The 12920-nt window shown below is 39.1% G+C and overlaps 2 protein-coding genes across 2 annotated transcripts in view; both read right to left on the bottom strand.

Moving 5' to 3' along the window:
* ptger3 (prostaglandin E receptor 3 (subtype EP3)) overlaps positions 1–6055 on the bottom strand; it is a 7154-nt gene extending 1099 nt beyond the window's left edge. The window contains exons 1-2 of the mRNA XM_034701803.1: positions 5115–6055; positions 1–4274 (exon numbers count right to left, since the gene is read on the bottom strand). The exon at positions 1–4274 is cut by the window's left edge and continues 1099 nt beyond it. Of these exons, the coding sequence (XP_034557694.1) occupies positions 3948–4274; positions 5115–5966 (1179 nt within the window). The 5' untranslated portion in view covers positions 5967–6055 and the 3' untranslated portion in view covers positions 1–3947. The remainder of the gene's footprint in view (positions 4275–5114) is intronic.
* Positions 6056–7394: 1339 nt separating this feature from the next.
* Positions 7395–12354, bottom strand: zranb2 (zinc finger, RAN-binding domain containing 2). Its single transcript, XM_034673181.1, has 10 exons — positions 12182–12354; positions 10815–10867; positions 10614–10722; positions 10389–10471; positions 10227–10303; positions 9909–10070; positions 9675–9832; positions 9095–9154; positions 8438–8587; positions 7395–8231 (listed from the first exon to the last, which is right to left on the bottom strand). The coding sequence occupies exons 1-10, from the start codon at positions 12280–12282 to the stop codon at positions 8174–8176; spliced, it is 1011 nt and encodes a 336-aa protein (XP_034529072.1). The 5' UTR covers positions 12283–12354; the 3' UTR covers positions 7395–8173.
* Between the last annotated feature and the right edge of the window lie 566 nt (positions 12355–12920).

Here is a 12920-nt window from a genome sequence, read left to right as displayed (position 1 = left end):
ACAAAACATGTCAACTTTCTGGGCCTGTCTGTGAGTTTGTGGTACCACAGATAGGAGAAAGTGATTTTTTTCTTGTTCTATTCAGAATAGACACCACCAATTGTCAACACAGTGAGTGGTTCAGATAAATGAATGCTGTTTACCATAGGTTAAAGAAAACAAATCTATTATGATGGCACAATAGGTTTTAGGGGGAGTCACAAGGTAAAGTCTTACATACTGGAGAAGTTGAGTGAAAAACAATGTTGAAAACAAGCTTTAATTATTCACTATTTATGAAAATTAAAGCTGTATTTGAATGCATATGTATAAATGAAAGTACAAGTATTAAAACTGTGAGCACATATGCAAATTACTGAATGAACAAACATTTCATCCAACAATCTCTCCTTGTCTTGAAATCTCAAACCATCAAGTGACTGTGCAACTCCTGAGGCAATCAGTAAATCACTTCCAAGCATTAGTGACTTGAGAGCAAGAGATGAAGCCAGCTGGCAGCACAGGACTCTCCAGACCACATAGAGCCTGTTTTCGAATCATTATGTAATTGTACACTCCCTTCCACGCTGGTGCAGGAACTGCCTGCTGAAATGGTTAGTCCTTCACACAAATTACCACTCAGGCACGTGAGAAACAACATCATCAGAGTCCTGACAGCCAAAGCTTCAATAACATCTGTAGTTTCATTTCTACAAGAGACCTGTATGCAAGTTTGAGATTAATATGTTGGAGCGTGTTTGCAGCAGAGTGAAAATTAAACTCTGCCACAACTTTTAATGAAGCCAAACATAAACTGTTATCGCATTTGAAGATTGCACCATGTGGATCAATACACTGGAGTTTGCAGACACATTCATCTCATATTACTGTGTAGCTTGCCTGTTTCTGATGGGCATTCATTTATCATTAATGCAGAATCAGAGGAAGCACTCACTGTAAACAATGTGTAGGCTTTTACTGGATCCACTTGGGAGGGTATAAACATATCACATTTTCTCTTAGCAAAAGACAGAATAGCTATTCTTCCATTTTACCTCCCAGTGTGTGTATTGGGTTGGATGTAGCACCCTGGAAAATGTATAACTGCAAGTAGAGCATGTTGGCTCTAGGCGGATATTCCCCTGTGTATTTTTTTTCTTTACCGAAGAGCAGGAGGCATCAAAGTCTTGTGGACTGTGCAGAGATAATTACATGTCACACATCCAAGTGGAGGCTGAGAGCATTATCAGCCCTCCTGTGTACTACTGCACAATGCAAATGAATGCAATCAAAATTTTAAATGCATGGATTAAACTCAAGATGTTGCTGTTGCTGTTTAAATTAATTGCTGTGCAAGGTGAACATATGCATTGGATAAAAATCACTGCGCAGAGCCACAACTCAATTATAGAAGTATTCATTACACTCATCTCATGTCAAGGAGATGCTTTTACATTAGCGAACCTGTTAGTTGAGGAATGTGTTTTATGTTCTTAAGCAAGGTAACAAAAGGAAACATTTTCATTCTACAGATTCATAGCTGGCAAGGATAATCAACATTAATGCAAAGGTATTGGTCTCTGTGTGATACACTTTCAAACAAACGTTGCGTGTCTTTTCTTTAACAACTTGTGTTGTCACTCACCCGCCAAGGTTAACTGTTAAAGCGGGCTACAAAAGGTAGAACAGCTTTTACAAAATGCTTTTCATCTTTCAGGGCTATTCCTGTCTCTTAATTATCACCCAGCTTGTTTGTTTTTTTCACACATTTGAAAGGCAAAGAGGAGACCGGGCAAAGGCTGAGCGCACATACAGTAAGTCTACATAATCGTGTTAGGTGATGTGCTGAGAAGGCAGAGTGGTGATGTCGGTGTGACCAATTCTCCAATAATGAAATGCAAATGTCACCATCCTTGAGAAGTCTTTGAATGCCTTTGATGTGGGACATATTTAAATATATTTACAAAGGAGATAGCTTTAAAAATGAAGTGTACAACATTGTAAAAGGCATGAATTGTTGTTGCCAGTAGCAGAACTCTTGGTCAATGACATCCAATCATTTGGCACTAAAGCAAACCTTCTTTGTATACTACCTCTGAGAAATTATACACATTAAAATGAATCAATATTTACTTCTATCCAGAGGTAGCATCAATGCTTCAGGGATTTTTTTTTGCAAGACAAAGTGATACAATATGCACTCCAATTCAACATGTCAGAAGCAATTATCACAGAAATAAAAGCCTGAATTTGTGTAGCGAAGAACTGCCTCACACTGACAAAAGCTTGTAGCCCGTAAAGCCACATTGGGCAAAGCAGTTTAAAAGCAGCGTCAAATGTGCCAAAAAAGCTTTTATAATCTTTCTCTCTTTTTGGGGGAAATATGTTTTAGGAAGTCTGGACTTTCATCCTTCCATTGCTGCTCATCAGCCTTGTGCTAAAAGAGAAGACCTATCTCTCTCTACTCTCATTTATTAAAATGATCAAAAAGAGTGCACCAATAGAGGGTCTCGTTCCAGAAACTCTTGGCTGGTGATGTTAGGTACACTTTTTGTTCACCAGTGTGTACTTCAAGAACAAGAATACATCCAATCCAAAGAGACAAGTAAGAAGTGCTCAGGGGTGTATCCAGGCAGGTCGCCAGGTGTGCCCACCTGTTCGGCCACCCAAAATCCTCAACTATGATTGGCTGTTTGCCTTATCAGAGGCAACACTTATTTCAAAATTGACTATTTGGGCTGTATTGCAACATATTGCTAGTAGTTATCCTTTCATTTTTATGTAGCACGTTTTCTTTTGTTGGCACTTTAGATTGTTTAGGTAGCAAAATGTTGCCAATACATGTTTTTTTCACAGTTAGACTGTGCCAGAGTTTTCTTGCAATTTTTAGTACTTAAACTTATGACTGGACAAACAGATATGATTAGTGTAGGCAAAAAAGGTAAATAAAGTCTATTCATGTAGTAATACTTCGTGCCATTGCTAAAAGTCAGTGCCTCAGTTGGGCCACCCCAGTCAAAAAAGTCTAGACATGTCCCTGGGATTAACAGTAAGAGTTAGAGTCCTGGAACTACAGTATCAGGACTCTCCGTCACCTCTTAACTCATAATTTCAAACCCTGTAACTCTTTTGCCGTTTCTCATACACACTTTTGCATTCATTACAGTGGTTAAGAAGTTATTCTGAAAGACAAATTGCACTTTTTTTTTACCAGTGGCAACAACATAAACGCTTCACATTTTGCGGTCTTGTCTACTGGCTGATAAACAAACACTTACAGTACGCTTACAAGTTGACGACATAAGCATTCAGTGCACAAAAACAACCATCTTCTTATTACTATTTACATTAATAAATAACCTTACACTCAACAATTGGCTCCAGTTCAGCATTACATTTTGTTTCTGAAATACCATCCTTCCTGCACAGTGGTAACATTTCATGTTTGAGATATTTACAAATTAGTTTGAAGCTATTTGCATTTTTCTATTTAATTTACAGACATTCTCAAAAACAGTTTGTCCTTCAGTTGGATTATGGCTTCAAGTTGTTTCACATCCTACAGGAAGAGAGGGAGATGCAACACTTCCATATACAGTCAGTTAAGATTCACCGATATTCAGTTCTTGAGTCTGGGAGATGTTGTTATTAAAAGTGAGACCAGCACTGATAGAGCTCCCAGCAGCCAAATGACATGGTCATGCATCCGCATGCTGGTTAGGTGACTTTGGATGGAATGTGTTCCAGGCAAAACAAGAGCACCCACACCACAGTCAGCTGTGTTTTAACAGTGTAACAGTCCCTGTTCTAATCTCCAATTGCAACACATCTTTCTGAGGAGGAACTGGAGAAAAATTAACCTCCATTTTTTTTCACAATAAATCCATCCCGATAGTCTATCCGTTTTTTTTTTTTACATCTTTCCTGGCGTCAGTTGTGATAAAAAATAATTCCTGTCCAAGCTTCCCTTAGCTGCTTTGTGGTTTATGAAGGTTGTTTTCCTCTTGGTCTTGCTTGTTAAGCGCATCTAAAGCAGTAGGAGTACCCTTCTGATCGTCTACTGAGCAGTTGGACACTGCATTAGCCACCAGGCAGAACTTGCGGAGGAGGATCTCCCTGAGGAGCAGATACACCCACGGGTCCAGAATCTGGTTTAGGGAGGCCAAGCGGATTGCTGTGAGGAAAAAGTTACAGTCTAAGTGCACATCCCGGCCGGACGTGTTGCTAGAGGTCGATGCTGTTGAATTACACTCATGGGAGGAAATCTGGGTGGAGATCATCCTCAGCATCAGAACCTGGAGGAAGCAAGGACATGTTTTTTCCAAATCAGCCATTCAACATTTCCATAATAAGAAACAAGACCTCTAGGACATCCACTATTATGTTTCCTTTGAGTATGATGACATAAATATGTTCTAAAGAGTAATCAAGCAGTGGTGATTTATGTTTGGTGGCTGAGAGATCATAGTTTTTGATACCTAGTCTCCTGTATAATGTAATATTTCATGAGTAAAACCAAGACAATCTTTAGAGACTACAGTATCAAACAATGAGAAGAAAAACATAATGTTTACACTCTAGCAGCTCACCATCTGACATCACTGCTACCACACTGCTGTGGTTTCTATCTTTGGAGGACTATTAAATATATGATTGACAAACCATGACCTCATAGCATGCTGAGCAGACCCCCCAAACAGGACCTGGCTAAGTAGATTTGTCCTTAATGGAAAATGGCAGCCGTTTTTCAAAGGAATCATATGGCAGCATTGTGTGTTGTTCATGTGTGAGTGTGGGGGGTCAGAAAGAGGAAAATAAAGTAATAAAGGTTGAGTAATTGAAAGATTGCTTTGGAAGAACAGGATATGAAGCATCTCCATAGATCTGCAACTGCTTTTGAAAGGCAGGTGGACAATAAAATCCGTTTAAGGAACCCAATTACATTGTGAATTATGACAGTGATCCCTTAATCAAATGAATGGCTTTTACTGAAAGATACGTTTAGAAAAAAATAATTTAGCATCTTGTGAAAACATTTGGACATATTTCTGCATTTTATACAAAATTTCATATGGTCACTTTTGGTTGTGTGCTGAGGAACAGAAATGTTGTAGAATACACCTGTGAAAACATACCAGCAGTGGGGACCAGCATATTAGCAGGACGCACATAATCCCCAACAGTTGAATGACTGTCTCCGTGGTGAGCCGTTCCCACTGTTTTGTTGACTGAGACGTGCCAGACTTGGTTTTACAGCGGACAAGTAAGCCCCGGATCGTCACCACATTGCAGGAAAGCGTTACAAGCAAAGAGAAAATTCCAAGCACGGCAAAAGTGGTGGCGAAAAACATATTTCCAGGCACTTCTCTGTCTCCAGTACTTATGAAGCACCAGGTGCCCGGCCACTGGAGTGTGTATTTCCCGACCCCTACGACGGGCAGCAGAGCAAAAAGCAACACAAGACACCATATGACAGCCAAAGTCTGCTTGGTCACACTTGTCTTCATGTTATTGGAGTACCAGTGAGGGTTTGTTATCGCCATAGCTCTTTCAATTGCCATGGCACTGGCCAAGAAAAGGGCGCACAGACCAAAAGTTGTCATACACACGCCGAAAAAGGCGCACAAATGTCCAGATGAGTCGATACGCTCCCACTTCAGATCGGCTCTGTAAACTGATATCACTATAGGACTCGTCAAAAGCTGTCCAAACAGGTCAACTAATGCTAGAGATCCAATGCAAAGCAGGAAAGACTTTTTCCTTTTATTCTCCTTCTTTCTGTAAGAGATGCAAACCAGAATAAGAGCCAGTGTGTTGCCTACCATGCCAGTGATCATCATGGTTATGGGGAAACCAACTGATACAGATCGACAGCTGGAGTTCTTGGTGGCATTGCTCTCGCGCAATGACTTGGAGATATTGGAGCCCAGCATCGCTCCAATTATGGTTGGGAAGTCCCCTAAAGAATCACAACCGTCTGTGGTCATCCTTTAGGACAGAATAAGCCAATATGCAGAAAGTAACCCGAGTGTGTGTCCAGCATCCTCTTGTGCCACAAACTGCTTCAACTGAATGCAGTGCGTAAAAGCGCGTTGGGGTCCTTTACGCGCTGGAGGCGGGGCTACCTGAGAGTCCTGAGGGCGAACACTGTTGAGGCAGCATGTGGATTTACAAGCTTACTGCAACATGCAATTTTTACAACTTTGAAATAAGTCATTTTCTTAGTAGGGGGTGTGTCACTAGCGCAGATGCACATTTTTCAGAACCGCAGGAGCCGAGATGCTGAAGATCATCACCAGAATTGGAGAGCATAAAGGCGGGCTCAACAAATAAGAAGAGTGGATAGAGACATTCTGCGCTCGAAAGCCCTTATCTTTGTTTTTGTTGGAAAAAAAAAAGATAAGTCGTGCTTTATTTTTTTTAATGAAACCATTGAAGTAAACTACAATCAGGCAGATGTGTTAATCTGACGGTCACATTACTACTTTCAGTAATGAGCAACACATATCTTATAGAAACGGCTTATACTGCAACACATTTGTGCATTCTATTATATGGATATACCTACCAGAGTCAATTCCAATTCTAATTCAATATTATACAAAATTAAAAAGTAATTCTAACGTCATTAAAGTTAACCACTTTGTAAGCGATCAGTGAAATTTAGTGACTGGCCCGCAAGGTAACTACAGTATGGGATGTACCCGTATTATGTACCGTTACTATACATTTCAGCACACCACACTATTGTTGACTTCTCTTTTCAACGAGGATTGTTACACTTAGTAGAGACAAGTGCCACCTGTTGACCAAAATGAAAATTACATCATCAAAGCCTGCCGTATGAGCACATCCATCATTTCTACCTATAAAGGACCTTAAATTAGATAGACTACTTTTAAGATGTCAGACTGGATTTGACCTCTGATAATGCTGATAAGTTAATTTATCATGAGAACTCAAGACGAAAAAAAGACATAAAAACAAAGGAAAAGATGCAATTTCAGTATCCTACAACGAATCATGAATAGCCTAGATAACATGGTCTTAGGTTGTATTTGTCTTATGCCAGACATACATGCATTCACAATCAATCTTACACTCGACATCATTTAACTTAGTTATCGTTTATAGTGGACAAGGTTTTCTGTGATCACAATGTGTTCCTCTTTGTATTCTACTGAGTAGTTTTAACCATATGATGAGCAAAGAGAAGAGTGTTTAAATCTGGTTGCAAAATGCTCTCACGGGTAAACAGCTCAACTTTGTACACATTTTATGTTAACCTGCTAATAATATTAGATCTACTCTAGCCATTATTTCACACATCAGTTAAAGCTTAATGTACCAGATGTCTATAGAGATTTCATAGTATTGTCTTGGCTTAACACACAAACACACAAAGTAACAAGAAACAATGTTGACAGGATTTTATTTACATTGTACATTTCGGTTGTTTATCTCGTTCTACCATAGATCTAGACATACTGTATGTTAATTTTCTATAACCTAATGTGGAGCACTAAAGTCTCCAATTTAGTGAATTCATCAACTGTTCAAAAAAGGTACTTGATTTGTTTGGTGAAGAAGGTGACAACTGCATAAAGAAAAGGAATTGAGCCTTAAGACAAAATGTTGAACTAACTGGTGATTACTTAAAACAAGCAATATCAAAAGTAAAATACTTACCTTGAAAAAAACAGACAAAAAAAGTTAGATTTATCAAGACAATAAAAATAGGCCAAATTCCACTGCTACACTTCTGGTACTAAGTGGTGCCTTTGCACTTTTGCCGTTTGTTTAAAAAAAAATGAAGCATTTATTGAAGAAACAATTCTGTCGTTTCTCACTCATTCCTGTCAGACGAGTAGAACATCCTGCCATGAAGATATCAGCAAGAGGGTTTAAATTGGGATACAGCCTCTGCTCAGTACATCTGATATTACAGGATCAAACATGTATGTTTATGTACACCTGTAGTTAAAGACACTTGTAAAGGATTGGGTGTTTGTGGTTTTAAATGGGAGCAAGTAACGGTGAGTAATGGGCAATGTAGCCACTGTCATCTTTTGTGGGAACTAAGACTTTTTTTATGGAGTTGAACACTATACTGAAAGATTGAGGTTGTTTTCCTTGAAACACAACATGCACTTTTACTAAGGTTCCTTTTCTTGTTTTAAAGGCCGTAACACGGTTATTTCTTTTTTGAACTGGAGCCAGAATGGGAGGATCCAGAGGACTGTCCGCGGCGCCTGAAATCACAAAAACACCACGGGAAGAAGAACAAGGTCAGCGGGTTTAGCTTCAACAATTCAATTGCTCACTTATAACAAGTACAAGGTCATAAGATTTATAGGGAAGATAAAATATAACAAAGTCATGACTTGAATTCCAATAAGCGAGGCGACAGATGGCTAATAATAATCAGTGCCACGTGGTATTCCACAGAAACCCAAACCTTTCGGACGAACGGGATCTAGAGCGCCTCCTCTTTCTCTCTCCAGATGAGGACCTGGAGCGACTGCGTTTCTCTCCCCTCTCAGGTGAGGAGGAAGGCGAGCGGGACCTCTTCCGGGGAGAGGAGCCCTTGCCAGACCTGGAGCTGGATCTTTTGGAGGGATAAACCAAGCACTGAGGTCAGTAAGGTCAAGACCAAGGCTCACATGTGTGGGTATTTATCAAGCTTCTCTGATTTTGAGCATTACACTATGAAATTTGACCCTTTCAGTGGTGAAGGGCTGATCTTCTTAGATGTAATGAAAGTTGCTGAGCCAGCACAACTGAAGAGATACTTGATAAAGACCCCAAACTCAGACTTTAAGCCTCTGCGATGTTCAAATTTAATTCAGGTATTCAAAGTGTTGTTTCTATTTCTTATTCCAAGTCTAATCAGAACAACCCTACATCCTGTTATAAAACCAATCAAAGCCCTCTCAGAGTTTGCCATGACATGTCCTAAAAAGATTACCATCTGCAGATTAAGAGAACAGGACTGTGGTCGAGTAAGGACTATTTAATCTGTGCTTATATTTAAGCTGAGAAATAGGACTGTTCTGGAGCTTTCCGCTCAATACATACACTCTCTTAGGGAGAGAGTGCATGTCACCTCATTCACCTGGAATGGGACCTTGAGCGAGATCCAGATCTGGAGCTGGATGAGCTTCTAGAGCGGGACCTGAAAGACAAAAACAGAACCTTTCCAATATTTGGGAACAGCATTTTGTTGTTGGTTCATGACAGTGTAGATATGATACTTCAAAGCATTTGAACCTGGGGAGGTACTTAAATAAATTATTCTTTACTAACTGTATAGCATGAACAACAAGATGACCCTACCCTAAGTAACCCTAATGACAACTGAAACCTGTATGCAGGAACTCCAACAGTATTTAGCAGGTTCATTTGTGGACAACAAGAGCAAATGGAGAGCATTTACAAACTAAAATATGAATGTTGCATTTCTTCCATCTGAAGTCTTGTACGTATCAAATCAATAACACAAAAGATACTAAGAAAATGCATCAACCAGTCTGTACATGAAGTTTATAACATGACAGAGGGGAAGGGATTGAGAAGAGACAACACAACAAATCAGCAGAGCAGAGCATGTTATTGACTTTGTTCAGTGAATCAGAGGAAGATTGAGCTGATACTGACATTTTGCCCGGAGTTACCCTTGACCTGTACCCTTTTACCTGGACCTCGACCGAGAACTGGAGCTGGAGGAGCGTGACGATGAGCGGGAACGTGACGAACCCGAACGGCTGCCCTTTTTCTTCGCCGGTGCATCTTCATCCTCACTGGCATCCAGATCATACTTTGACAGGTCTCCATCGTCGTCTTCATCATCATCCTGGAGAGGACATATTTTATGAATATTGCATTCTGAACATTATCTTTAACTTTCAAGCTCCAGTCAGCAGGCTTACATCCAGTTTGTATTTGGAAAGGTCACCATCTTCCTCCTCTTCATCTTCCTCCTCGTCCTCCTCCTGATCCTTTTCAGCTTTTGGTACTTCTTTCTTCTCAGGTTCTTTTGAGGAGGATGTGCTGTTCTTCTTCCCACGATACTTCTTCTTTTTTCTTCCAAACTTCAAATTCAGAAAGGGAACACATTTCTCATCAGTGAAATAAGCACTAAATAAAAAGCAAATTTGCTCTGGCAGTTTTGGGACACAGTGAGATTTGCAATCAGTTAACTTTTATGCTTCAACTATCAAAAAGAGAAATTTAAAGGAAGGACTCACTTCATCATATTCCCCATCAGATTCCTCCCGTTCAATGTATTCTACGTTCTCCCTTTCATTGAAACCACCACCATAACCTGAAAGGCAAGACAGGAAAAAACATTAATAACCAGTGTTCCAAAAACACAAACACATAGGAAGATTTGGTATTAATAAGGATACCTGTTCTCTCTTCAAGCTTGGCATATTTTGGTGTGTTACACATGTTGCACTCTGACCTTCGTGCCCAATTCACATTACCACATCTGTAGGAAAAAAAAAAACAGAAAACAAAATATTAGAATGAAAATGTTACTCAATTAAAACGGGATAAACATGTTCCCCCGCCTATATCTCATCTAATGCGTTAACTTTACACACTACAGCATACATAGAATAAAAGCTTACGTTTTACACTGCCAATCATTGGCACTGAAGAGGCCTCTACTTTTCTCAGCTAGAGTTTTTCCAATCTCTGTTCCTCCAGCTTTCATCATCTTTGCCTCTGTGGTTTTCTCTGTGGGAAAAAAACAACATGATTACAGCCTCTGTTTTCCTGTTTTTATTACACCTCTACAAAATATACTAACTCCCAGTCTGGGGACTCACCTCGCCCACATCTGTTACAACTAGTTCTTCTAGCAAAGTTCACATTTCCACACCTGCAAAAACATACAAAAGAAACATTATAAGATACATACAACTAGAGTATTCCTCTTATTCATTCAGGCATCAACTGCGTACAAAAAAACAACACTGATTATTATAATTGTTTATTAATGTGCCACCCCGTTAGCTAGAATCAAGAATATTTATTGCCAAGTGAGCTCGCACATGTAAGGAATTTGACATGGTGAATGGAACACAGGTCCTTAACAACAAGACAGTAAGGACAATAAATATAGAAACCTATAAACTAACCTTAAAAATTCTAAATAAATATACCATCTGTACAAAGAAAGGTATAGAAGTACGTTTAAGCTTGAACTAAGGCACACATGCTATATAGAATTGTACTGCTGCTATTAAATTGGATCATGTTTGTTTTTGTTTTCTGTTTTTTTTCTTTTTACTGTTTTTCTCTTCTTTTTTTTTTTTTTAATTGTGGGTTTTGGTTTCAATTATTATAAGTTAGATGTGTTTATTTTAATCTATCTGTACATTTATATTAGTATTATTTTATTTATATATTGTTTCATGTAAAAAAAAAAAAAAAGATATATTTGTTTTTCATCCAAATGTGATATGTCTCAAGTAAATATCAATAAAATACTAATTACAAAAAAGAGAAGTACTTTTAAGATATAAATAAATGAATTAACCTAAGCCAGAGTGCAAATTTTAGAGGATGATTATCATAATAAAATATGTTACAGAAAAAATTTCAATATTGCACATGGTTGTTGAGATATTGAACTGTAAATCGAGGATTGCACATGTATATGATGTATCACAGGAGTCTTTAATGGCTTACAGTAGTAGTTAGTACTCATTTGTAACAGGCCTGTCTGTCTGCTGACCCCTGCAGCTGGCATGTCTGTCACTTCACGACGTTTTTATGCTGTTCATTTGCAACATGATAGTGCTGACGAGCCAAGTTACACTCTACACTCAGGAAGACTTGGCTTCTCCTACATAGTAAACACCACCCATGATAGTGTGGGGAGGGGACACTCACCCTGACACACAGAAGCTAACTATAGCTAGCTTAGTCCGGACATGCACATTACCAAACACCTTCAAACGAGAACTCAATGCACTTTTCCCTGAAGTCATAATTCATATGAAGCATGTATGAATGTACAGGGTTGAAATGAGCTAGTTAAGTTACTTGTCTTGTCAACGTTTGTGTGATCCAGATCCAAGGCCTAACCTAGTGGTCGCCTGTTAGCACGACCATTAGCCGAACGTCTTCAGCAAATATTAACCATTTAGATCTAAGATTTGATATTCATTCAAAAATGTAAACCCCTTACTTTTTATCAGGACAAATCCAGTCCCCGTCGCTGACTCGGAAACTCTTCCCCGACATTTTGGTGCTTGAATTGCCCACAGGCAGGGAGTGATCGGTGTCCATTCAGCTGCTGTTAGCTGGGTGCGTAGCTCCCAGTGTCCTCCTCTCTGTGCTGCTGCCTTCAGGTGCATCTGGGTGAATCTGAAACTGGCTTTTTCATTGCTCGTAATTTTGAAACGCGCATGGAAAAAGTATTGCATATCATTACTAAAAAACATCAGGGGAAAAAAGGCATATTCATTTTCGTATTGCAATATAATTCGACTGCATGAACGTGAAAAATAGTAACTTTGCCACCATTGTTTTTTTTTTTTACCAAGTTAGTCCGTCCTTTCACACAGAAGTTTGACGTTTGGGAGAACTCCTGAATGCAACATTGACAAAGAAAAACCTTACTTTCTTGAGAAACATTTTAACAGTCAGAAGTCTTGTGTGATTAGAGGAAATTAGTTTCCTAATATTCAGTTTATTTAAAGCTCCTGTGAGGAGTTTTTTAGTGGTCATGAAATGAACTGAAATGAACAGTGATGCTTCTTTATGACCTAGAAAAGCAAACAAGATTGTTAGAAAAGGTATTGATCATTTCTGTTTTGTTATTTTAAAGCCTCTAATCGCTGTGAGAGGGTAGGTGTCAGATGAGGTAATGGACAGCATGTCACGAAAAACCCTTTTTCTGCAGTAAATATTCTTAATGAGTGAAA

The sequence above is a fragment of the Notolabrus celidotus genome, chromosome 2 (assembly GCF_009762535.1).
Source record: "Notolabrus celidotus isolate fNotCel1 chromosome 2, fNotCel1.pri, whole genome shotgun sequence".
Taxonomy (NCBI): domain Eukaryota; kingdom Metazoa; phylum Chordata; class Actinopteri; order Labriformes; family Labridae; genus Notolabrus; species Notolabrus celidotus.
Note: the sequence above shows the minus strand (reverse complement) of the source record. Positions and strands in the feature narration are given on the sequence as shown.

Coding starts and splice junctions, on each gene's coding strand:
- zranb2 (XM_034673181.1), bottom strand. CDS start 12,282: ATGGACACCGATCACTCCCTGCCTGTGGGCAATTCAAGCACCAAAATG. Junction 10,723..10,814: donor TTGTAACAGATGTGGGCGAG/GTGAGTCCCCAG, acceptor TTTTTCCCACAG/AGAAAACCACAGAGGCAAAG. Junction 10,071..10,226: donor CTGATGGGGAATATGATGAA/GTGAGTCCTTCC, acceptor CTGAATTTGAAG/TTTGGAAGAAAAAAGAAGAA.